At 42.5% G+C, this 17,491-nt stretch overlaps 2 protein-coding genes across 19 annotated transcripts in view; one reads left to right on the forward strand and one right to left on the reverse strand.

The window, feature by feature from the left end:
• LOC135107872 (putative GATA zinc finger domain-containing protein 25) overlaps window positions 1-12,047 on the reverse strand; it is a 23,928-nt gene extending 11,881 nt beyond the window's left edge. Inside the window, exons 1-3 of the mRNA XM_064018219.1 lie at window positions 11,896-12,047; window positions 4,811-4,913; window positions 2,371-2,481 (exon numbers count right to left, since the gene is read on the reverse strand). Coding sequence (XP_063874289.1) covers window positions 2,371-2,404 — 34 coding nt within the window. The 5' untranslated portion in view covers window positions 2,405-2,481; window positions 4,811-4,913; window positions 11,896-12,047. The remainder of the gene's footprint in view (window positions 1-2,370; window positions 2,482-4,810; window positions 4,914-11,895) is intronic.
• LOC135107870 (intersectin-2-like) overlaps window positions 11,991-17,491 on the forward strand; it is a 94,627-nt gene continuing 89,126 nt past the window's right edge. For 16 of the 18 annotated variants that reach the window (XM_064018193.1, XM_064018196.1, XM_064018197.1 and 13 more), the window contains exon 1: window positions 16,118-16,241. The gene's annotated coding sequence lies outside the window, so the exon portion shown is untranslated. Of the gene's footprint in view, window positions 12,121-16,117; window positions 16,242-16,275; window positions 16,315-17,491 lie in introns of those variants that run through there. The other 2 variants (XM_064018194.1, XM_064018195.1) reach the window with 2 other exon arrangements.

Here is a 17,491-nt window from a genome sequence, read left to right on the forward strand (position 1 = left end):
AATCCTGGCTCACGGCAGTTTCTTTGAGCGGCACCACTCTGCTGTACCCTGGCAGAGCCGTGGTCTTGCTGCTTGCCTCGGGGACTTTTTAATAATTTTGGAAGTGTTACTATTGTACCATAGGACTGTGCTGCTTTTCATGGTTGTATCGTTACATTTATGGTTACTGTAGTGTTTCCATACTGTTGGTGACGATAACGCTCAAAGTGAATAATGCTTAACAAATCTTGTAATAACTTGCATTTTAAACAGATTACACGCCTTCCTACTTTAGTGTCATCAGGGAACACGGAAATGTTATTCAGCGATGCATTACTGTTATTAATGTCAGCTGTAAATAGCACTGGACTGATCCCTAGAGTCTCGGCCTTACAGAGAGAGAGAAAGAGAGAGAGAGAGAGAGAGAGAGAGAGAGAGAGAGAGAGAGAGAGTTTGCACTTCGTATTTAACAATGTTTGCCAAGTCCAAGTCGCATTTCATCCTTTATTTCCTCAATGTATTGCCCGGGACCATTTCTTTTATTTCCTGGCGCCGTTGTGATGCTGGTGGTGAGACGATGAAAGCCAGTCAGTCAGTCAGCCAATCAATCTATCCATCAATCAACCTTTCTCGTTATCCTCAACTCTCCCACTACTATAACCACCACCACCACTACCACCACCACCTTCACATCTACCTTCCTGCCATCACCCCGACAATATTACTACCTCTTTTGAACCTTCTACCTAATCCCTCGGTCTCTCCAGCTCACATCTCTACCACCACCAGCACCACCACCTCCACCACCACCACCACCGGCTTATCTCAAATGTTTACTTCGCTCCCCGCCATCACCATCACTGCCCCGTCTGAACGCCCGATTCCTCACAGTCTGGAACTCACACGCACTGCCACACTGCCAGCTTGTCGACGGTAACCTCACTGTCTTTCCCATGCAACCTCACTACATCACTGTCACACCTACATCCATATTCCTAAACATTTCGTCGTCTTCTGTGGATTTTCAAGGGTGTTTTCATAATTCTTGGTTTGTACTGTGGTTCATGAGACTGTCCCTTTTCACCTGGGGCCGACGAGGGTAAGAATGCGAATGAGGTGTGTGTGCGTGTGTGTGTGTGTGTGTGAGTGTGCAGTGCTTTGTTTGGGTTACCCCGTGTGGGATTGCCTGGTATATAGATAGATAGATAATTTAATGAGTATTCAGCATCATCAATACGAAAATTACGCTTGAAAACTTGAGTAATCATCTCTGTGACCTTTGAGAATAGATGAAAGAAGCAAGCGTTTAAGAGTACATGACATAAACTTCTTCCTTTGCCTTGTCCTAAATCGAGAAGCAGCTGTTTCCCCCCAGGACATTTCTCACCCCCATCGACATTTTCCTCCGTCGCACGCACCATCCTCCCTGAGTCTGTCTCACACTGTCTTCACCATCCCACGCCACTGCATCATCACCACGTCTTCATTAAACAGGCGACGGTCATAATTCCCCTTCTAGGTATTTCTCACCCTAACACCCTCCTGGCATATTTTTGTAGACATATTCCCCTATTCATATTTTGGTCTGTGTACATGTTCCCCTTGGTACATTGTAACTAATACCACTAGCCTTGTTGTTAATGGTTCATATCAAGTTAATGGTTAAACAGATAAGGAGAGGGAAGAATGTCTGGAGGGGAAACTGTCCAGGTGGGTAAATATTCTGGGGAAAAATTGTTGAGAATGTCCTTTACTATACAAAAACCAGCTGACATTTTTTTCTTCATCCCGCAGTGTCCTTCCTCTTCTATACCTCAGTCTCTTTGTCTCACAGATCCCCGTTCTATCTCGTAAAAACCCTTCCCTACTGCTCCCATCCCTCCCCAGAGCCTCTCGTTTCACCTGTCCTTTGTTTCCTTGTCAGAGTCCACCTCCCGTGCCTCCCACAGCTTACCCTTCCTCTCTATAGACTTATGTCCCTCACCACAGCCTCCCGCAGTGACTCTTTTATTATTTCTTATCCAGATTTTTTGTGTGTATTCATAGACACACACACACACACACACACACACACTTTCCTTCCTCGTCCATTTCGTTGGCTAAGTCTTTACAAGCAATTCTGGTCCTCCATATCACAAGTATACTGACTATTCCCAAATTTCGGCTCTTCATCTCGACTATTTTTAACAGTTTCTCTTGAAAGTTATTAGGATTTTCAGTCATTGTCATAATTAAAGAGATAATTAAACAAGAATTCTACATCTTTTTAAAGGAACAAAAGCGTCATGAGAATCGGGATCATCATTTCCGTGGCTTCTGAAGGTTGTCCCAATGAAAGAACAAAGCGCTTAAGAACACGAGCTTAAAGACACAATGAGCCCCGAGCCTTACCGGTGGTCTCGCTGGAGGGGAAGGCTCCGGCCATGGCGTTGTCATCCAGCAGGCTCACTGGGGGGTTCTGCTGGTTGCCAAACTGAATGTCCTCCCCGGAACGTTTGGTGTCTGGCAGGAAAGTCAAAGAAAACCACAGGATTGGGACGAGATACTGAGAGGGAAAGGAAAGGACAGGGACGAACTCGTGAAGGAAACGAAAGACATGAAGCAAAATTCTAAAAGGGAGAGGAAAGGGATGGAAAAGGTGAACGAGCTAAAGTGAATGAAGCAAAAGGATGTGGGACGGATTTTTCAAAACTAAGAAAAGTCAGAGAAGGGGAGAGAAAGGAAGAGGCAAAAATAGGGCCAAATAAAAAAAAAAATCAATAACTGTGACGAATTTTTTGAGAGGGGAGAGATTGAGAGTAAATACGAGGGAAATGAGAAACAAAGAAAAAAAAGTAGGAAGAAAGTTTGAAAGAGGGATAAGAAGTAAAAAAAAAAACATAAAAGGAGCTAGAAGAGTAAAAAATGAAAGAAATAGGACCAAAGTCGAAGAAGTGAAGGGAAGAAACGAAAGGAATGAGATGAAATTTTAAGGAAAGTCAGGAGGAAGAAGAAAGAAGTAAAAGAGAAACGAATTAATGGAAGGAGATAACAGTGAGAGAAAATATAGACAAAACTTTAGTGAGAGAGACAGATTAAGTGGTAAAACAGGGAAGAATGATTGAGCAGGAGAGAAAGAGCGTGAATGGACACAGAAAGGGAGGAAAAATAGATGTTGTACAGGGAAGGGTAATAGAGAGAGAGGGGGGAGGTGAAAGGAGAGGGAAGAATGGCCAAAATAGAGCGATAAAAAAGAACAAGTAGGGAGAGGGAAGAGTTCAATATGGAATAAGGAGAGAGGGAAGGGAAGGAGAAAGAAATAAACTTGAGAGAGAGAGAGAGATGAGGGGGAAGAGCTGTAAACAAGAGACAAAGGAAGGAAAACGAAAAAGAAAAGTGAAGACAAAAGCAAAGACAGGGATTATAGACTTGCAAGGAGAGAGAGAGAGAGAGAGAGAGAGAGAGAGAGAGAGAGAGAGAGAGAGAGAGAGAGAGAGAGAGAGAGAGAGGAGAGAGAGAGAGAGAGAGAGAGAAAGGTCAAAGAAAGGCCAAAGAAAGATCAAAGGAAACACACAATTGAATAAATACAAGCGGATATGCAGGGCGAAGAAAAGAATGAGAAAAGAAGAAAGGAACTGATGAACAATGAACAGGTTAACCCTTTGGCTGGCGATGGCACATGTAATTATATTTTTCATCAACCCTGCGCAAGTTTACTCATCAAAAATTAAACTACACGTACTGAAAAGCTTCACTGGATATTCAATGACTCCCTTTGATGTGAGTTGTAGCCTTTCAAAACCCTGATCTAAAGTTACACAAGGCAATAACAACAACCTGAGAAGAAGCTGTGCCAGTTAAAAGATTAATTAGACAAAGTTACAGGCAATACAATACACAAAACAAACAACATCTGGGAGACAGGGATTCAGTAGTCGAGGAACAAACCAGTCTCTTATATATATACCGTGCTTTGTGATTTCCTTCAATCTTGGGTTCTCTGATTTAAGGATAATTTAAAGGTTTTACATGATAAGGTTCAACAGATGAGAGAACTTGAGACGGAAGGAAAACGCTAAGGGCAGTGGAAGTGAATGTGGCAGGTGACTCCCTTCCAACTGTTAAAGTAAGCACAGGGTTACATTTGCGAAGAAACTGACGAAGCAAGATTTACACGCGGCAGTTCAGTATTATTAGTTAAATGATATAGATGAAAGGAGAAGTTAACGTAACCTCAGTAAGTCTAAAAGCTGTGAGAGGAACGTAAAATAGAAAGTCAATGAAAATACGACTGAAGGAAAGGGAATAAAACCAAACGGGGGTAATCTGGATGAATGGGACAGCTGACGGGATCGAATATTGATGAGACAAAGTTACGAGACTCCAGCTTCCTGAAGAACATCTTGCTTATTCTTCCCCTTCAGGTTGGAATACTGACGAAAAAAAGTAGAAGAAATATATACGCAAGTAAGACTAATTACCGGATAAATATAAGAGTTCAGTATTTAATGTATAGAGTAAATACTCTGCTATATATAGATAAATAACTAGCGTTGTTTATTCTTCTTCTTCAGGCTGGAATATAGATGAATAAATAAATTCATTATATACACAAGTCAAACTAATTACCAGATACATATCAAAGTTCAATAAGTCGATAAGGTAAATACGGGGATCCATATCAGTAAAGGGACTCGCCATTCAGAAGAGAGCGCACCACTCAGAGTTACAGAAATACATCGTGCTCTCCAGACCGCGAGGGTTTTATCTTTGCCTCGCCATGTTCAGAATTACTCTCCAGCAAAAATAGAGGAAACTAAAGTGCAGGTGTTGTGTTGGGGTGCAGACTCACCTGTGGGTGTGGGTGGCGCGGCACACACCCCCCGCCACCAGCGCCAGCAGCACCCAGGCTGCCCGCACGCCTTCCATCACGTCCACGCCCCGCTCGACTTGCCCTGAGAGAGAGAGAGAGAGAGAGAGAGAGAGAGAGAGAGAGAGAGAGAGAGAGAGAGAGAGAGAGAGAGTCGCAGATGTGATGAAGTAATCTTTTAATACACTGTCACAGTTGTTGTTGTTGTTGTTGTTGTTGTTATTGTTGTTGTTGTTGTTGTTGTTGTTGCTGCTGTTGTTGTTGTTGTTGTTGTTGTTGTGGATGATGATGATGATGTTGTTTATCGGTCAGTTTGTTTGTCTGTCTGTCTGTATGCAATATATCCGTAAAACAAATTAATTATTATTATTATTATTGTTATTATTATTTTTCTTTTTTTCTTTACTTATTCATATCAGAAATTTGAGTCTTTGGGCAAGGAACAACTGATTAAATGTTGAGTCAGATCCGAACATACAGACCGATCTACAATAATTATATACCCGTAAACTCCCCACATTTTTTCCCCCGCGACTTAAGTCTACGGAGATCACTTGTCACGTTTCATTAAGTCGACGGACGATGCTCGCCCCCCCTTCCATAAGCCTGCGGTGAAAGTTTGCCATCATTCATATTGTTTCCCATTGGCGGGGAGTGCTGCCTTGGAGTGGCCTCTACTTAGCGCAGTGGTGGTGACGGTGGTGAAGACAGGAAGTGATGATTATGATGGTGGAGGTGGTGGTGATGGTCGTAATGGTGATGGTGGTGGTGGTGGAGGTAGTGGTGATGGTGGTAATGGTACTAATGAAGGTGGCGGTGGTGATGACAGTGGCGGTGAAAGTGATGGCGTTACCTGTGCTCTTTCACCTGTCTCGTCTGTGGGTCTCCCATGGCGACCTGACCTTCTGGATATTGAACGATTCTGCCCCCTCCCCAGTCTTTCCCCCCGCTTTTCCTCTCTCTCTCTCTCTCTCTCTCTCTCTCTCTCTCTCTCTCTCTCTCTCTCTCTCTCTCTCTCTCTCTCTCTCTCTCTCTCTCTCTCTCTCTCTCTCTCTCTCTCCCGGCTGAGTGGCGCTGGATCAGAGGCTGCGGCGTCTAACCTGCCTCGAGCTGAAGGTCACCAGCAGGAGAGGCAGCGCCGGGATCTATATTGGAAGGTTATTCACACTTTACTCTCGGGTCTTTTTTTGGCTCTACGGTGGAGTTACTACATGACTGGTATCTAGCTAACGCACACACACACACACACACACACACACACACACACACACACAAGCACTCTCTCTCTCTCTCTCTCTCTCTCTCTCTCTCTCTCTCTCTCTCTCTCTCTCTCTCTCTCTCTCTCTCTCTCTCTCTCCCACTCTCTCCCTCGCTCCACTCTTCACCGGGACACCTTAAAAGCACTCGTCTCTCTAATTTCCCTTTGACACAATACCGCTCGTCACGGCTGCTCCCACTCGCGCCGTCGTGTGTTCGAGTAATGTAACTGGTGACTTACAGACCGGTGATTATGCTGTCAAGGCGCGATGAGGGAGGCAGGGAACGAGGGACATAAAACAAGCACGATACCCGATGCTCACTTGGGAGAAGCAACAGTGTGGAAGGAACGAAATTGGCGGGGAATGTGATGAAAAGAAGTCTTGCTTATATGACGTAAAGGAAAAGAAGATTTTTTTTTTTCCAGAGATGTATCAGTAGATCGAGAGAGAGAGAGAGAGAGAGAGAGAGAGAGAGAGAGAGAGAGAGAGAGAGAGAGAGAGAGAGAGAGAGAGAGAGAGAGAGAACGAGGAGCGTAAAGAAAGGGTCATATTCGTGCCTTGAAAGGAAATGAGAAGGAGAGGAGCTTCAGTCAACTTATAACCACTTTTTATTTAACTTTTATTCATTCATTTATTTCTTCTTATCGTAATGGGGGAGGACCAAGCTATGAAAGACGCGTGTAAAGCAGAAGTGACTGTAGCTCATGTCGATCTGTGTGTGACGCATGCGAACTTAAGCCATGAAGAAAACATGAGGCGATGAACCCGAAAGGCAACGGATCTATTTAGGTCAAGACGTGCAGTTCTTTTTTTAACGCTCTTGGTACTTACTATGCTCACAAATTACCTCTCAGTACCCGAAGCATTACCGAGAAGCTTCACTTACCAGACTCCTCGGATGCAAGTAATTATGCCTTCATGTCTGGTGGCTTAGAAAATAGTGGTAATTGAGGAAGAGGTGGAAGCAGGGTCTGGAATGCAGGTCTCAGAATATGTGTTGGTGGTTTTAGAGTAAATGTTTGTGGCCATAGAGGGATTTTTTATGGTTTTATAGCAAATGTTGGTGGTTTAAGAATAAATGTTGATCATAGAGTGAATTTTGGTGGTTTTATAGTAAATGTTGGTGATCATAGAGTGAATGTTGGTGGCTTTATAGTAAATGTTGGTGGTTTTATAGTAAAATGTTGGTGGTTTAAGAATAAATGTTGGTGGAAGCAGGGTAGAGGCTTGAGATTTAAGAATGAATGTTTTATAAGCAAAGATGACACGGCAGCGTTGGGAGTGTGCCGGCGTCAGGCAGCCATGCTCAGGTACATGCAATATATAAGGAAGCATGACGCCATATTATTTCTTCTCAGGACATTTTCCACTCCCTTGGCATTTTCTCCTTGCCAGATTCCCCACTGCACTTATTCCCTTCCAGACGTTTCCCATTTTGGATATTTATGATAGCAATGTGTTATACTAGCGGAGCACTGACTGGAACTATTACTGTTGATAGTTTAGGTTACTTTAGGTCAAGTTTGGTGTTAGGTTATCGCTTTTAGTACAGGAGGCGGTACCTAAGCTCCAGAAAATCAGGCGCTGTATATTAGATAAGAGTCAGTGGAAGTTTGTTACTATTGGGTAAGTAACTAGAGGTGATTTTCAACGCCTTTCTTACGACAAATATCATGTATACCTTCTTATTTCCACCTGTCATCCTTATCCGTAAGTTTGTCTAATCTTCTTTTAAATCTCCGTAATGACTCAGCTCTGACAAAAGAAAGGGATAATGGTTAGATGAATATGGAATGTGACGAAGGTTTAAAGAAGAAATTTTCAGGAGGGGAAAATATTCAGATCGAAATAAGAACCATATTCTGCAACACTTCCGCGTCGCACATCCACTACACTCAAAAAATTCTACTTTAAAGCTGCACTGGTTTTTAAACGTGTTTTTTATCGTTCTGGTGAAACATGTACAAGATTTTTACACTATTAATAGGAGAAACACTCTTGAGAACCCAGCTAATCATCTCTGTGGCCTTTGAAAATAGTCGTGGTGAGAGAGAAAACCGTTCCAGAATAGGGGCAGGGAGGAAATGTCATGAGAGGAAAAGTTCTGGGAGGGAAAATGTCTTGCGCTCATCGGGACTTTGTTAAAGATGATGATGTCGTGACGCAGGTGTTTATAAAGAGAACGGCGGAGTGGGTGTGCGCTGCTGCCGTCAGAGAGACCAGGAAGTGAGGAATGAGGTGTACGTGTGCGTGACAGCCTCGGGGAACAAGCACGTTACTTTGTTCGATGGTGCGGAGAGGAGGGATGGGAATGGCCTGATGAAAGAGCAGAGAAACATAAAAGAACACAAAGAAAGAACAGAATGCCGCATTAACCGATTTATATACAAAAAAAAAAAAAAAAAACACTCACATACACACACACACACACACACACACTACCTCTGTCACGCAGCGTACAAGTAGCAACACACATCTATCAAACACCCTCAGCACTGCAGCCACGCACAGAAAGACGACCCGGGTGAGCTGCACGCTAGCCAACGAAAGTGAAGGGCCTTGCTAAACTGAACTGAACACCACGTAGTAGCTGCCTGACCTTTCCTCTATCATCGTTCAGGAGGTTAGGAGGTTATTACTCTGCTGGATGACATAGAGTAAGGTCAGGAGGTTAATTAATGAGTTTAATTTAGTTTAGAAATACACCTTCACTTGAGGCTGACAGATCTTCTTGTAGTTTTTATCTCCTTACCTTCCTTTCCTTCCATCTCTTCTCCCTTCTCTATTTTTCTCTCCCTGTCCTATTTTCTTCTCGATTCCCTATTTTCCTCTCCCTAACTTGTTATTTCCTCTTTTTTTTTATCCCCGCAATTTCCTCTCCTTTCCCTATATTTTTTTATGATTTCTTTTTATCTTTTCACTTCCCCTCTCTCAGCTTCCCCTTCATATCTCTGATTCCAGCCTTTCGTTTCCTCACCTGTCTCCCCTCTTCCCTTTCCTCTCTTTCCATTCCCCAAACTTTGAACATTTTTATTTTTCCTCTCCCATCACATTCCAAAAACTAACTTGTGGTGCTACATTACATGGTCGTATCTTTCCTCAATACACTAATGGTCAAGCTATAATGTGAGTTTAATAGTCTGAGTTCCAATGTAATCATATGTGGCTTCTGGAGAACATTTTACAGAGGGACCTTACTCTCAGGCACTTTGTATGTGTCAGCTTGCAGTGGAATAAAAACATTGAGAGAGAGAGAGAGAGAGAGAGAGAGAGAGAGAGAGAGGCAAATAAGTAGGTGTAGCCGTCACTAAAGTTTATGCCATGGCACCCAGACACCTGTTGAGTGTATACTTCTGTGTTACCAGTACTCCCCTGACTGTCACCACCACTGCCATAGTGTGGTGATGTCAGCTGACTTGCTGTATAAGGCAAGGAAAGTTGGAATGAAGAATAGAATGCCAGGGCAGCGTGCCATCTAGTGGTGGTGTAACCAGCATGGAGAACACTGTCCGCATCAAAAAGCTTTCAAAGTAATTCAGGGACTACAGTTCCGTTGGGCGGTAAATTACTTAACAGCCAGATAGGTGCTGCCATTTGTAACTTGTATGTGTAATGGGAGCACTGCCCTCTGTCGACAAGCTTTCAGTTTAATTTAATTACAACAGTGCCATCTGAAAGCGGCTTTCTGAACCAACAGATTGACACTGCCATTTTTCTTTTAACAGGTCATTGCCGTGTGACGGCGAGATCTACACTGGTGATGAATAGCAGCCGAGGACTTTTTATTTATTAGTTTATTTTATTGCGGTAATGTGTCATCTGTCGTCATGGAGTGTCATCGTGGTGTGTTTGGGCGGTGAGCGGAGTGATGAGTGGTGAGAGACGCGGAGCTCACGCAGGATTTGTTGTATAAGCAACTCGTGTAGATATGAGCACTATCACATCCTTCATAAACCCTTGATTCCCTATATCACGTAAAAAACTGCTACAAATATTCATGATGGCATCAGTTCATGACTCACCATCTCTTAGTGCCATGTATCCTCAAGAAGTAATGTAATGCACGCAAATGTACACTTATCTCAGTTAAGCCCCGGCCAGGCTGAAGTGAGTCTAGACGAGCCTTAGTGGCGTGCATGCAAGACTGGCGGCGGTGAGAAGCGAGTCGTGAGATGCCAGTGAATGGTAATGACAGGCCATGCACACTTTTGCCGGGGAGACACCACCACTACCACTCCCCCTCCGTATTGACGCGGGCGTGGCGGCGTGGAAAGGGGCGTGCATAGTCTGGGTTATGGCGAGTTACAGGGTGTGGCTGTATGAGTGTTGATTGGAGTGTGGATGAAGGGAAAAACAAGCGTGTGCCTGCTGTGAATGCTGTATGTGAGGGGCTGGAGTGTGTGAGTGGAGGTGAATGGTAAGCAAAGGCAGGGAGTGCGGCGTGGAGCGGATGGGAAGGTCGACAATTTGTAATAAGCAATATAAAAGGGGGTGTGTCTGGAAGGAGACTCAACTGATACTGATAAGATGGAAGTGCAATTATGGATTAGATACGAAAGCTATGTGGAGTAAATTTAAAGGAAAACTGTGATTATACGTAGTTGGTGAGTAACCGTGAGGCACTGATGATATGCAGCAATACATGCATAAAAATGAGAATGTGTAGAAGGGGATCGCATGAATACTAATGGGCTGGGCTGGATTTATGGATTATAGATGACAGGAATGTGGAAAGGAGTGTCGAAAGAATAACTGTGACTGGACGTAACTATGAAGAACACATGGTAGTATGAAAGACAGGAGGAAAGCAAGAAAGTAATGTGGGAAGCTTGAAAAGGAAGGTTACCAAAGTATAAGAAATGGAAAAAGAATAAAAAAAGGACGAAATAAATATGAAATGTTCAAATGAAAACTGTGAATCTATTAGTATATGAACGAGTCACGGTTTGAAGGGGATGGCAGCAAGACCATAAAATTCCAAAGGTATAAATCTGTAGTACGAGAAATATAGTTATGTAAATGGTAGGAGCTAAAGTTAGTTCAACATGGATGGGAAAATATAGGACGGAAAGGCGCAGTAGAGACGGAGATGAAGACACGAAGATTAGGAGTGTGAACAAGAGAGTGCTGAGAGGAAAGACGGTGATGTGAATATTCTTTGAAGTCACTTGAGGAACTACTTACATAATTGCAGGATATTCTGGAGAGAGAGAGAGAGAGAGAGAGAGAGAGAGAGAGAGAGAGAGAGAGAGAGAGAGAGAGAGAGAGAGAGAGAACTGCTGAAGAAACATCGTGCCTCATTCCTGTCCTGACACGACCCAACATGAGCCACACCTTAAAATTTGATGCATTACCGCGACCCTGCTTCACACCTTCCAGCAACACCTGTTCTCACTATAAAGGGTGTTGTGTTTCGCTGGCAACCATGAACAAGCACATTCAGCATTACAATTCCTAAGTAATAACCAAATATAAATAAGAAAAATATAAATGTATGAATGGATAGATAGATAAAAAGTATGCCACAAGTTTTCTCTTTGATCAGTCACCTTCCTAGTAACAAGGTAACAATAATTGATGTACTCGTGTTTCTTCACCACTGACAGTCTCACCCGCTCTCTATTTTTTCTTCTTCTATATATGTAAAAAAAATATAATCATGTTCATTAGTTAAAGCAACGTTACTAATATCTGCGGAGAGAGAGAGAGAGAGAGAGAGAGAGAGAGAGAGAGAGAGAGAGAGAGAGAGAGAGAGAGAGAGAGAGAGAGAGAGACCGACCTATGGAAAGCCACTAACAAGATATTTACCTGAAGATGCTAATTTTTCAACACCTGTCTTGCTTTTCAGACACGCTAGCGATATGAGATGAGATTGATGATGCTGGGAGGACCTGCAAGGAGTGGCTGACGAAGGCGCGTGCAGGGGACACCACCGTGGCCAACTGCGGCGTCGTAGGGACTGACAACGTCCTCAGGCGCCGCACCTTCCTAGAGCAGTGTGATCGATCCGTGGCCGTGTGGGAGTATGTCGAGGTAGGCTGCGGCTGGTTTTGTCGCTCTTCACAGCCGCTAAACATACGGGTACACCAGTATATTGTTTTGCCTCGCTTGCCCTCCTCTGGTCCTTCCTAGTCCCTCAGTATTCACTTGCACTTGTTGGCGCCTCGCACGCTTGAACTTCATGCATTGTTGGTACTTAAGACAAACTCAGATTGTTGTTTGGTTTGTTTTGGTAAAGAGAGGGCGGCTCATGAGTTTGTTGTTGTTAGGCTGTGGTAAAGTTCTGTCTTTTTCTTCCTCTTCTTCTCCAAGTATCTAAAGAGAGGTTGTTGTTTGTTCCTTTCTGTACTTTTCAACGCCGTTGTTTGGTTTCATTCATGGTGATATGAAAGAAAACGCAGAAGTGATGCAATCAGAGAAAACCTAATTTTACGAAATGCAATGATGGTTCAAGGACACGCAACTTTCGGACGCGATTTTTTCTTTCCTTCTTTCTTTCTTTCTTTCTTCTTACGATGAAAATTTGCAGCACCGGATTTCCGCCTTTCAGTGAACACTCGTTATCATCAGTGGGTTACAATGACTAAAAACAGGCAGAGATGCCGCTAATCTAGCTTTTCTAGAATCACAGCATAAGACATTTAGTAGGATGCATCCCTACGTCCTCCTCTCCCTCAGCTTCCGCTTCATCCCCGGATAAGTTTTCAAGCCATGATACATTCCTTCTTGCTCTTCCTCCTCCTCCTCCTCCTCCGCCTTTTACACCGCGAAAAATGTCTGGAAATGTATTCACAATGAACTGTAGACACTGCTGTGAAAGAATCGAACACACACACACACACACACACACACACACACACACACACACTGGAAATTAATTTCTCATGCATCCCTTACTGAGGTAATTAGAATTATACGATGCATTTTAAAACATGTCATTATCACAGCTAGTGTGGTTTACTTGTTACTAGTATAGTGAGAGACAAATTGGAGGAACCTTTGTCACTTGGAATAAGCACATTCAAAAGCGATTTCCTGGAAGCCAGTGGATGGCGACACCACAGCACACCACACCATTGGGTTACCGGGAGGGTGATTACATCGGATATTACTTCCCGTGACAAGCCTCATTGTGGAAAGGATTCATCCCCTTCATTCCTATCAGAATATATGACTATGGAATTTCTGATAACATTTTGTTACGAGAGGACACAGAAGCTTCACGTGAGGCTATAAATATGGAAGTCGATGAGAACAGTGAGATAGGGGCAGCTTTCCCGGGTCTGAAGAACAGCTTGTCCACACCCAGGACAACCGTGGCGGACAGCATCACCACAGCGTAGGAGGCTGTTGACATGACCTGCTGTAAGACAACGGTGGTGGTGGTGGTGATGATGGTAGTGATGCTACTCGTATAGTATTCACAAACGCTTTGCTCTCTCACCACGACAGGGTTTCAGAATACAGACCTTAGATACGTATTCTGAAACACTTCCACGCTGCACCTCCACATTTAATAGGCTCTAGTAGAAGTTACACGGGTCTTAAGGGTCTTTTATCGTTCTAGTGACAGATTAGCAAGGTTTCTACATTATGAACAAGAGAAGCACTCATGAGAACCTGGCTGATCATCTCTGTGACCTTTGAAAATCACAAGAGAGCAAGGCGTTTCAAAATACAGATCTTAGTATACCGCTTGGTGATCGTGATGGCCCGCACGATGCACCTCATGACTGCTGGAATCCCTGTGTGTTCCTGCCTCATCCCCAAGGCCACCTGCCTACCTGACTGCCTGCCTGTGTGCGCGCCAGCCTTACATGTATTAATTATTTTAATCTTTATTTATTTATTCATTTGTTACTTTATTGGTTTGTTTCTTTGTTTGTTTGCTTCTTTCGTATTTTTTTCTTTTGTTGTTGTTGTTGTTGTTGTTGTTGTTGTTGTTGTTGTTGTTGTTGCTTTTGGTGGTGGTGGTGGTGGTGTTTTTATTAATATTATTATTATTGCTATTATTATATTTTTTGTTATTTATTACATGCAATCTGTCATTTTTTTACAAGCTGCGCAATCATGTAAATAATACCGCGTTAAGCATCACACTAACAGATCACCGTAGAACATTCGAGACATATAATCTCGTGGGTGGGTATGCTGTAAACTTTGCTTGGATGTCACTTAGGTTGTCCGTGTACTTGAGACAGCTGTGAGGTGGTATTGACGCCGTGAAGTGTGCGGCACCAAGACCACTTTCATGGTGAAGCAGTTTGGTTGGAAATAGTCTGCTTAACAATCAACTATTTTTTTTATTTAATTTCAATTTAACGTTCATTGCTTACAAAATTTTGCAATGGCTAGCTTGGATAAATTAATGACTCGAAATATAAGTGCGAAGTGTTAGAAAGAAAAGATGCAGTCTAGACACACTTGTAATGGAGCACTCCTCCTCCTCCTCCTCCTCCTCCTCATCCTCGTGTGTTTCAGGAATAATCATATGAAAAAAAAAAAAAAAATATATATATATATATATATATATATATATATATATATATATATATATATATATATATATATATATATATATATATATATATATATATATATATATTTGAATATGTAAAATAAACATGGCTACCAGAATATGGAAGTAACCATGGTCCTGTCCTGGAAGAGTCTTTTAAGATTAAAAAAGCTCGTCTTGCAGTTGTTATGCGAAAGGAATTAAACGAAAGATCCAGAAAGTTACTTTCTTACCTAAACGCACCTGTAAAGCCAAGTCACACCGATTCACCTGCGCTCAAAACAATAAGAAGAGCACATCGGAACATCTAGAAAGGAACACAGTACACCTTAGAAAGAATGAGTCATAACGCACCAACATCCATAGACTATTACAAGTAAAACTACCCTGCTGCCGTCTTATTGCTGCCACGGAACACTGAGTCGCCGCCAGTTGACGCGGACTGCCCAAGAATTCAGGTACAGTGAGCTCAACTTCGAGGGTCTCCATTATTATCAGTGTTAACCAGTGACTATGTGAACGTATACATTAAGCTTACACACCTATTATTTTGGTAAATGGCTTGAGTACTACTGAGCCATTGTTTAAAGCGCTGTTCGTGCAGATACGAAGTCACGCGTTATATGGGTTTCTAAAATGCCTTCTGTGCTCGCTCGTCTGTGTATGTATGGCTGACACTAGTTCATCAATAACTAAGGTTACGAAATTACGGGGACAATAATATATGGTAAACGATGGCGTTCAGGACATAACTTGATTGCGTTCCACCCACACTACACCAGGCCCATGTTCTGAAATGCTTTGTTCTCTCACCACGACTGTTTTCAAAGGCCACAGTTCACAGAGATGATTAATCGGATTCTCAAGAGTGTTTTTCCTGTTAATGATATAGAAATCTTATCAATCTCCAACTAGATCCGTAAAAATATCCTTGAAAACCCGTGTAGCTTCAGTCTGAGTGTTTCAGAATATGGTTCTAACAGGCTCACAACGTCAGATGCCCTTATGTTAGGAACACTCCGGTGATTTGTTTGGTATATAAACACTGTGACGTGTTATTTATTTATTTTGTGAGAGAGAGAGAGAGAGAGAGAGAGAGAGAGAGAGAGAGAGAGAGAGAGAGAGAGAGAGAGCAGGGATGTCCAGTAAAGAATAGGAAAATATTCGGTGAACTTGTTCACTTCGTCCTCACCCGTTTATAATTTATTTATTGATCCTGGAGTCAATAATAGAGTTTAAATAGGCGATTTTTTATTTCGTAATTTTAAGATGCATATATAAAAACAAATATATTTGAATACTCGTCAATAAAACTACACAAGTATCATTGACATAGATCGTCTGCTGTCAAAAGGCGGCGAGAGTAACCGATAAATCGTACTAGAACTTCGGCACCTATATTAATGCTAGACAGTATTGTTACGGATTAACTTGGAAAAAATAATTACTTTTTATACATATGGTGATTTATGAATAAGAAAGGCTTACCTAATATTCCAAATTTTGAGGTTGGTGATGTAAACAAAAGAAGGTGGATCACTCTAGCCACGTCTTGGTCAATAGTACGGGTTCTGTGACAGTCACCTCGGCCTCATGAGGAAATGGTAAATACATCGCTCTAGGACACACATTCAAGGTGAGTGACCCATCCTAGTACAGTCTAAGCCAGCCAGCAGTACAGTGAGCACAACACAGGCCAGCTATACACGGTAGTTACAGAGAAATAGGGGAGTGATATGTGCTCGGCCATGTCAAGGGGCTGTGGCCTGTTGTGTTTCCCTTTCTCCTCCCACTTCATCCTTTCTTGTAGGCCAAACTGGTTGCTCTTCTCGTGATTAACCAAGGTGATGAAGTTTGGGGCGTAAAGTGGATAAGAAAGGTCTAAGAAGTGGGTGACAAGTGGGTGTACGTGTGATTACTTTTCTCACGCCCGCTGTTGGAAGGTGTGTGAATTTGTACGGCTAGCATACAAACCTTGAATTATATCAAAATTACTTGTTGTTTTACTCAAATATTGTATGGGATAGCGGTAAAGATATGAGCCAGGACAAAGGTATATGTAGATATTGGTTCGGTCCTGCCTTGGCTGAGGGAGAGATGTGGAGGCTGACAGGTGGTGTGGCGGCGGCGGCGGCGAGAACAGGGAACATTGACACGCCCCCTACCACACATAATACTGACTTACACACCCGATACAAACTAACACATAGCCTTAGCAAACATATGTACCTTACACACTAATTTCTTACAGACACCTGTCCCAGTTATGCACACCCAACACAAAACAAAACTATACCAGCATATACAGTAATTTGGTATTTTTAACCAGTAATCCTGTTCAGGGTCATAAATGCACTTATTAAATGTATTTTGATGTGTTAAGAATGCCAATCATATTGAAAATGTGAAACTATTACCTTTTGCTCCTGTAGTACACCTCCTCATAAGGCACCATCCCAGCTCTGATAGACTAATTACACCTTCTCATAACAATCTTGAAGATTTGGCAGGAAAGCAGATTTAAGGTAGTCAGAGAGGCAAAGCCTCTAAGGATAGCATACTATGAGATGAAGTTTGGTTACATTTAATTTTGAAAACCCTTCACTGTTACCTACGCAAGACTGAAACATGCAAGTAGTGCCACTTACTTGGCATATAGCATAACTGATGATGGTGTTTTGATGAGACCACTATTAACATACCAAATTATATGGGAAAAGTAATTTTAAAGACAGACTCCATGATCGTTTATAAGTATCAAATAGTGACATGCACTTCCCTTATGCACTTGTGCACACACACCCACACTATTAGTTTTTTTTTTTCAGTTAGCTGAACAGTCAGTTAATTTTGGTGCCAAATTTACAGAACTGCACCCATCTCACT

The sequence above is a fragment of the Scylla paramamosain genome, chromosome 16, assembly GCF_035594125.1.
Source record: "Scylla paramamosain isolate STU-SP2022 chromosome 16, ASM3559412v1, whole genome shotgun sequence".
NCBI lineage: Eukaryota > Metazoa > Arthropoda > Malacostraca > Decapoda > Portunidae > Scylla > Scylla paramamosain.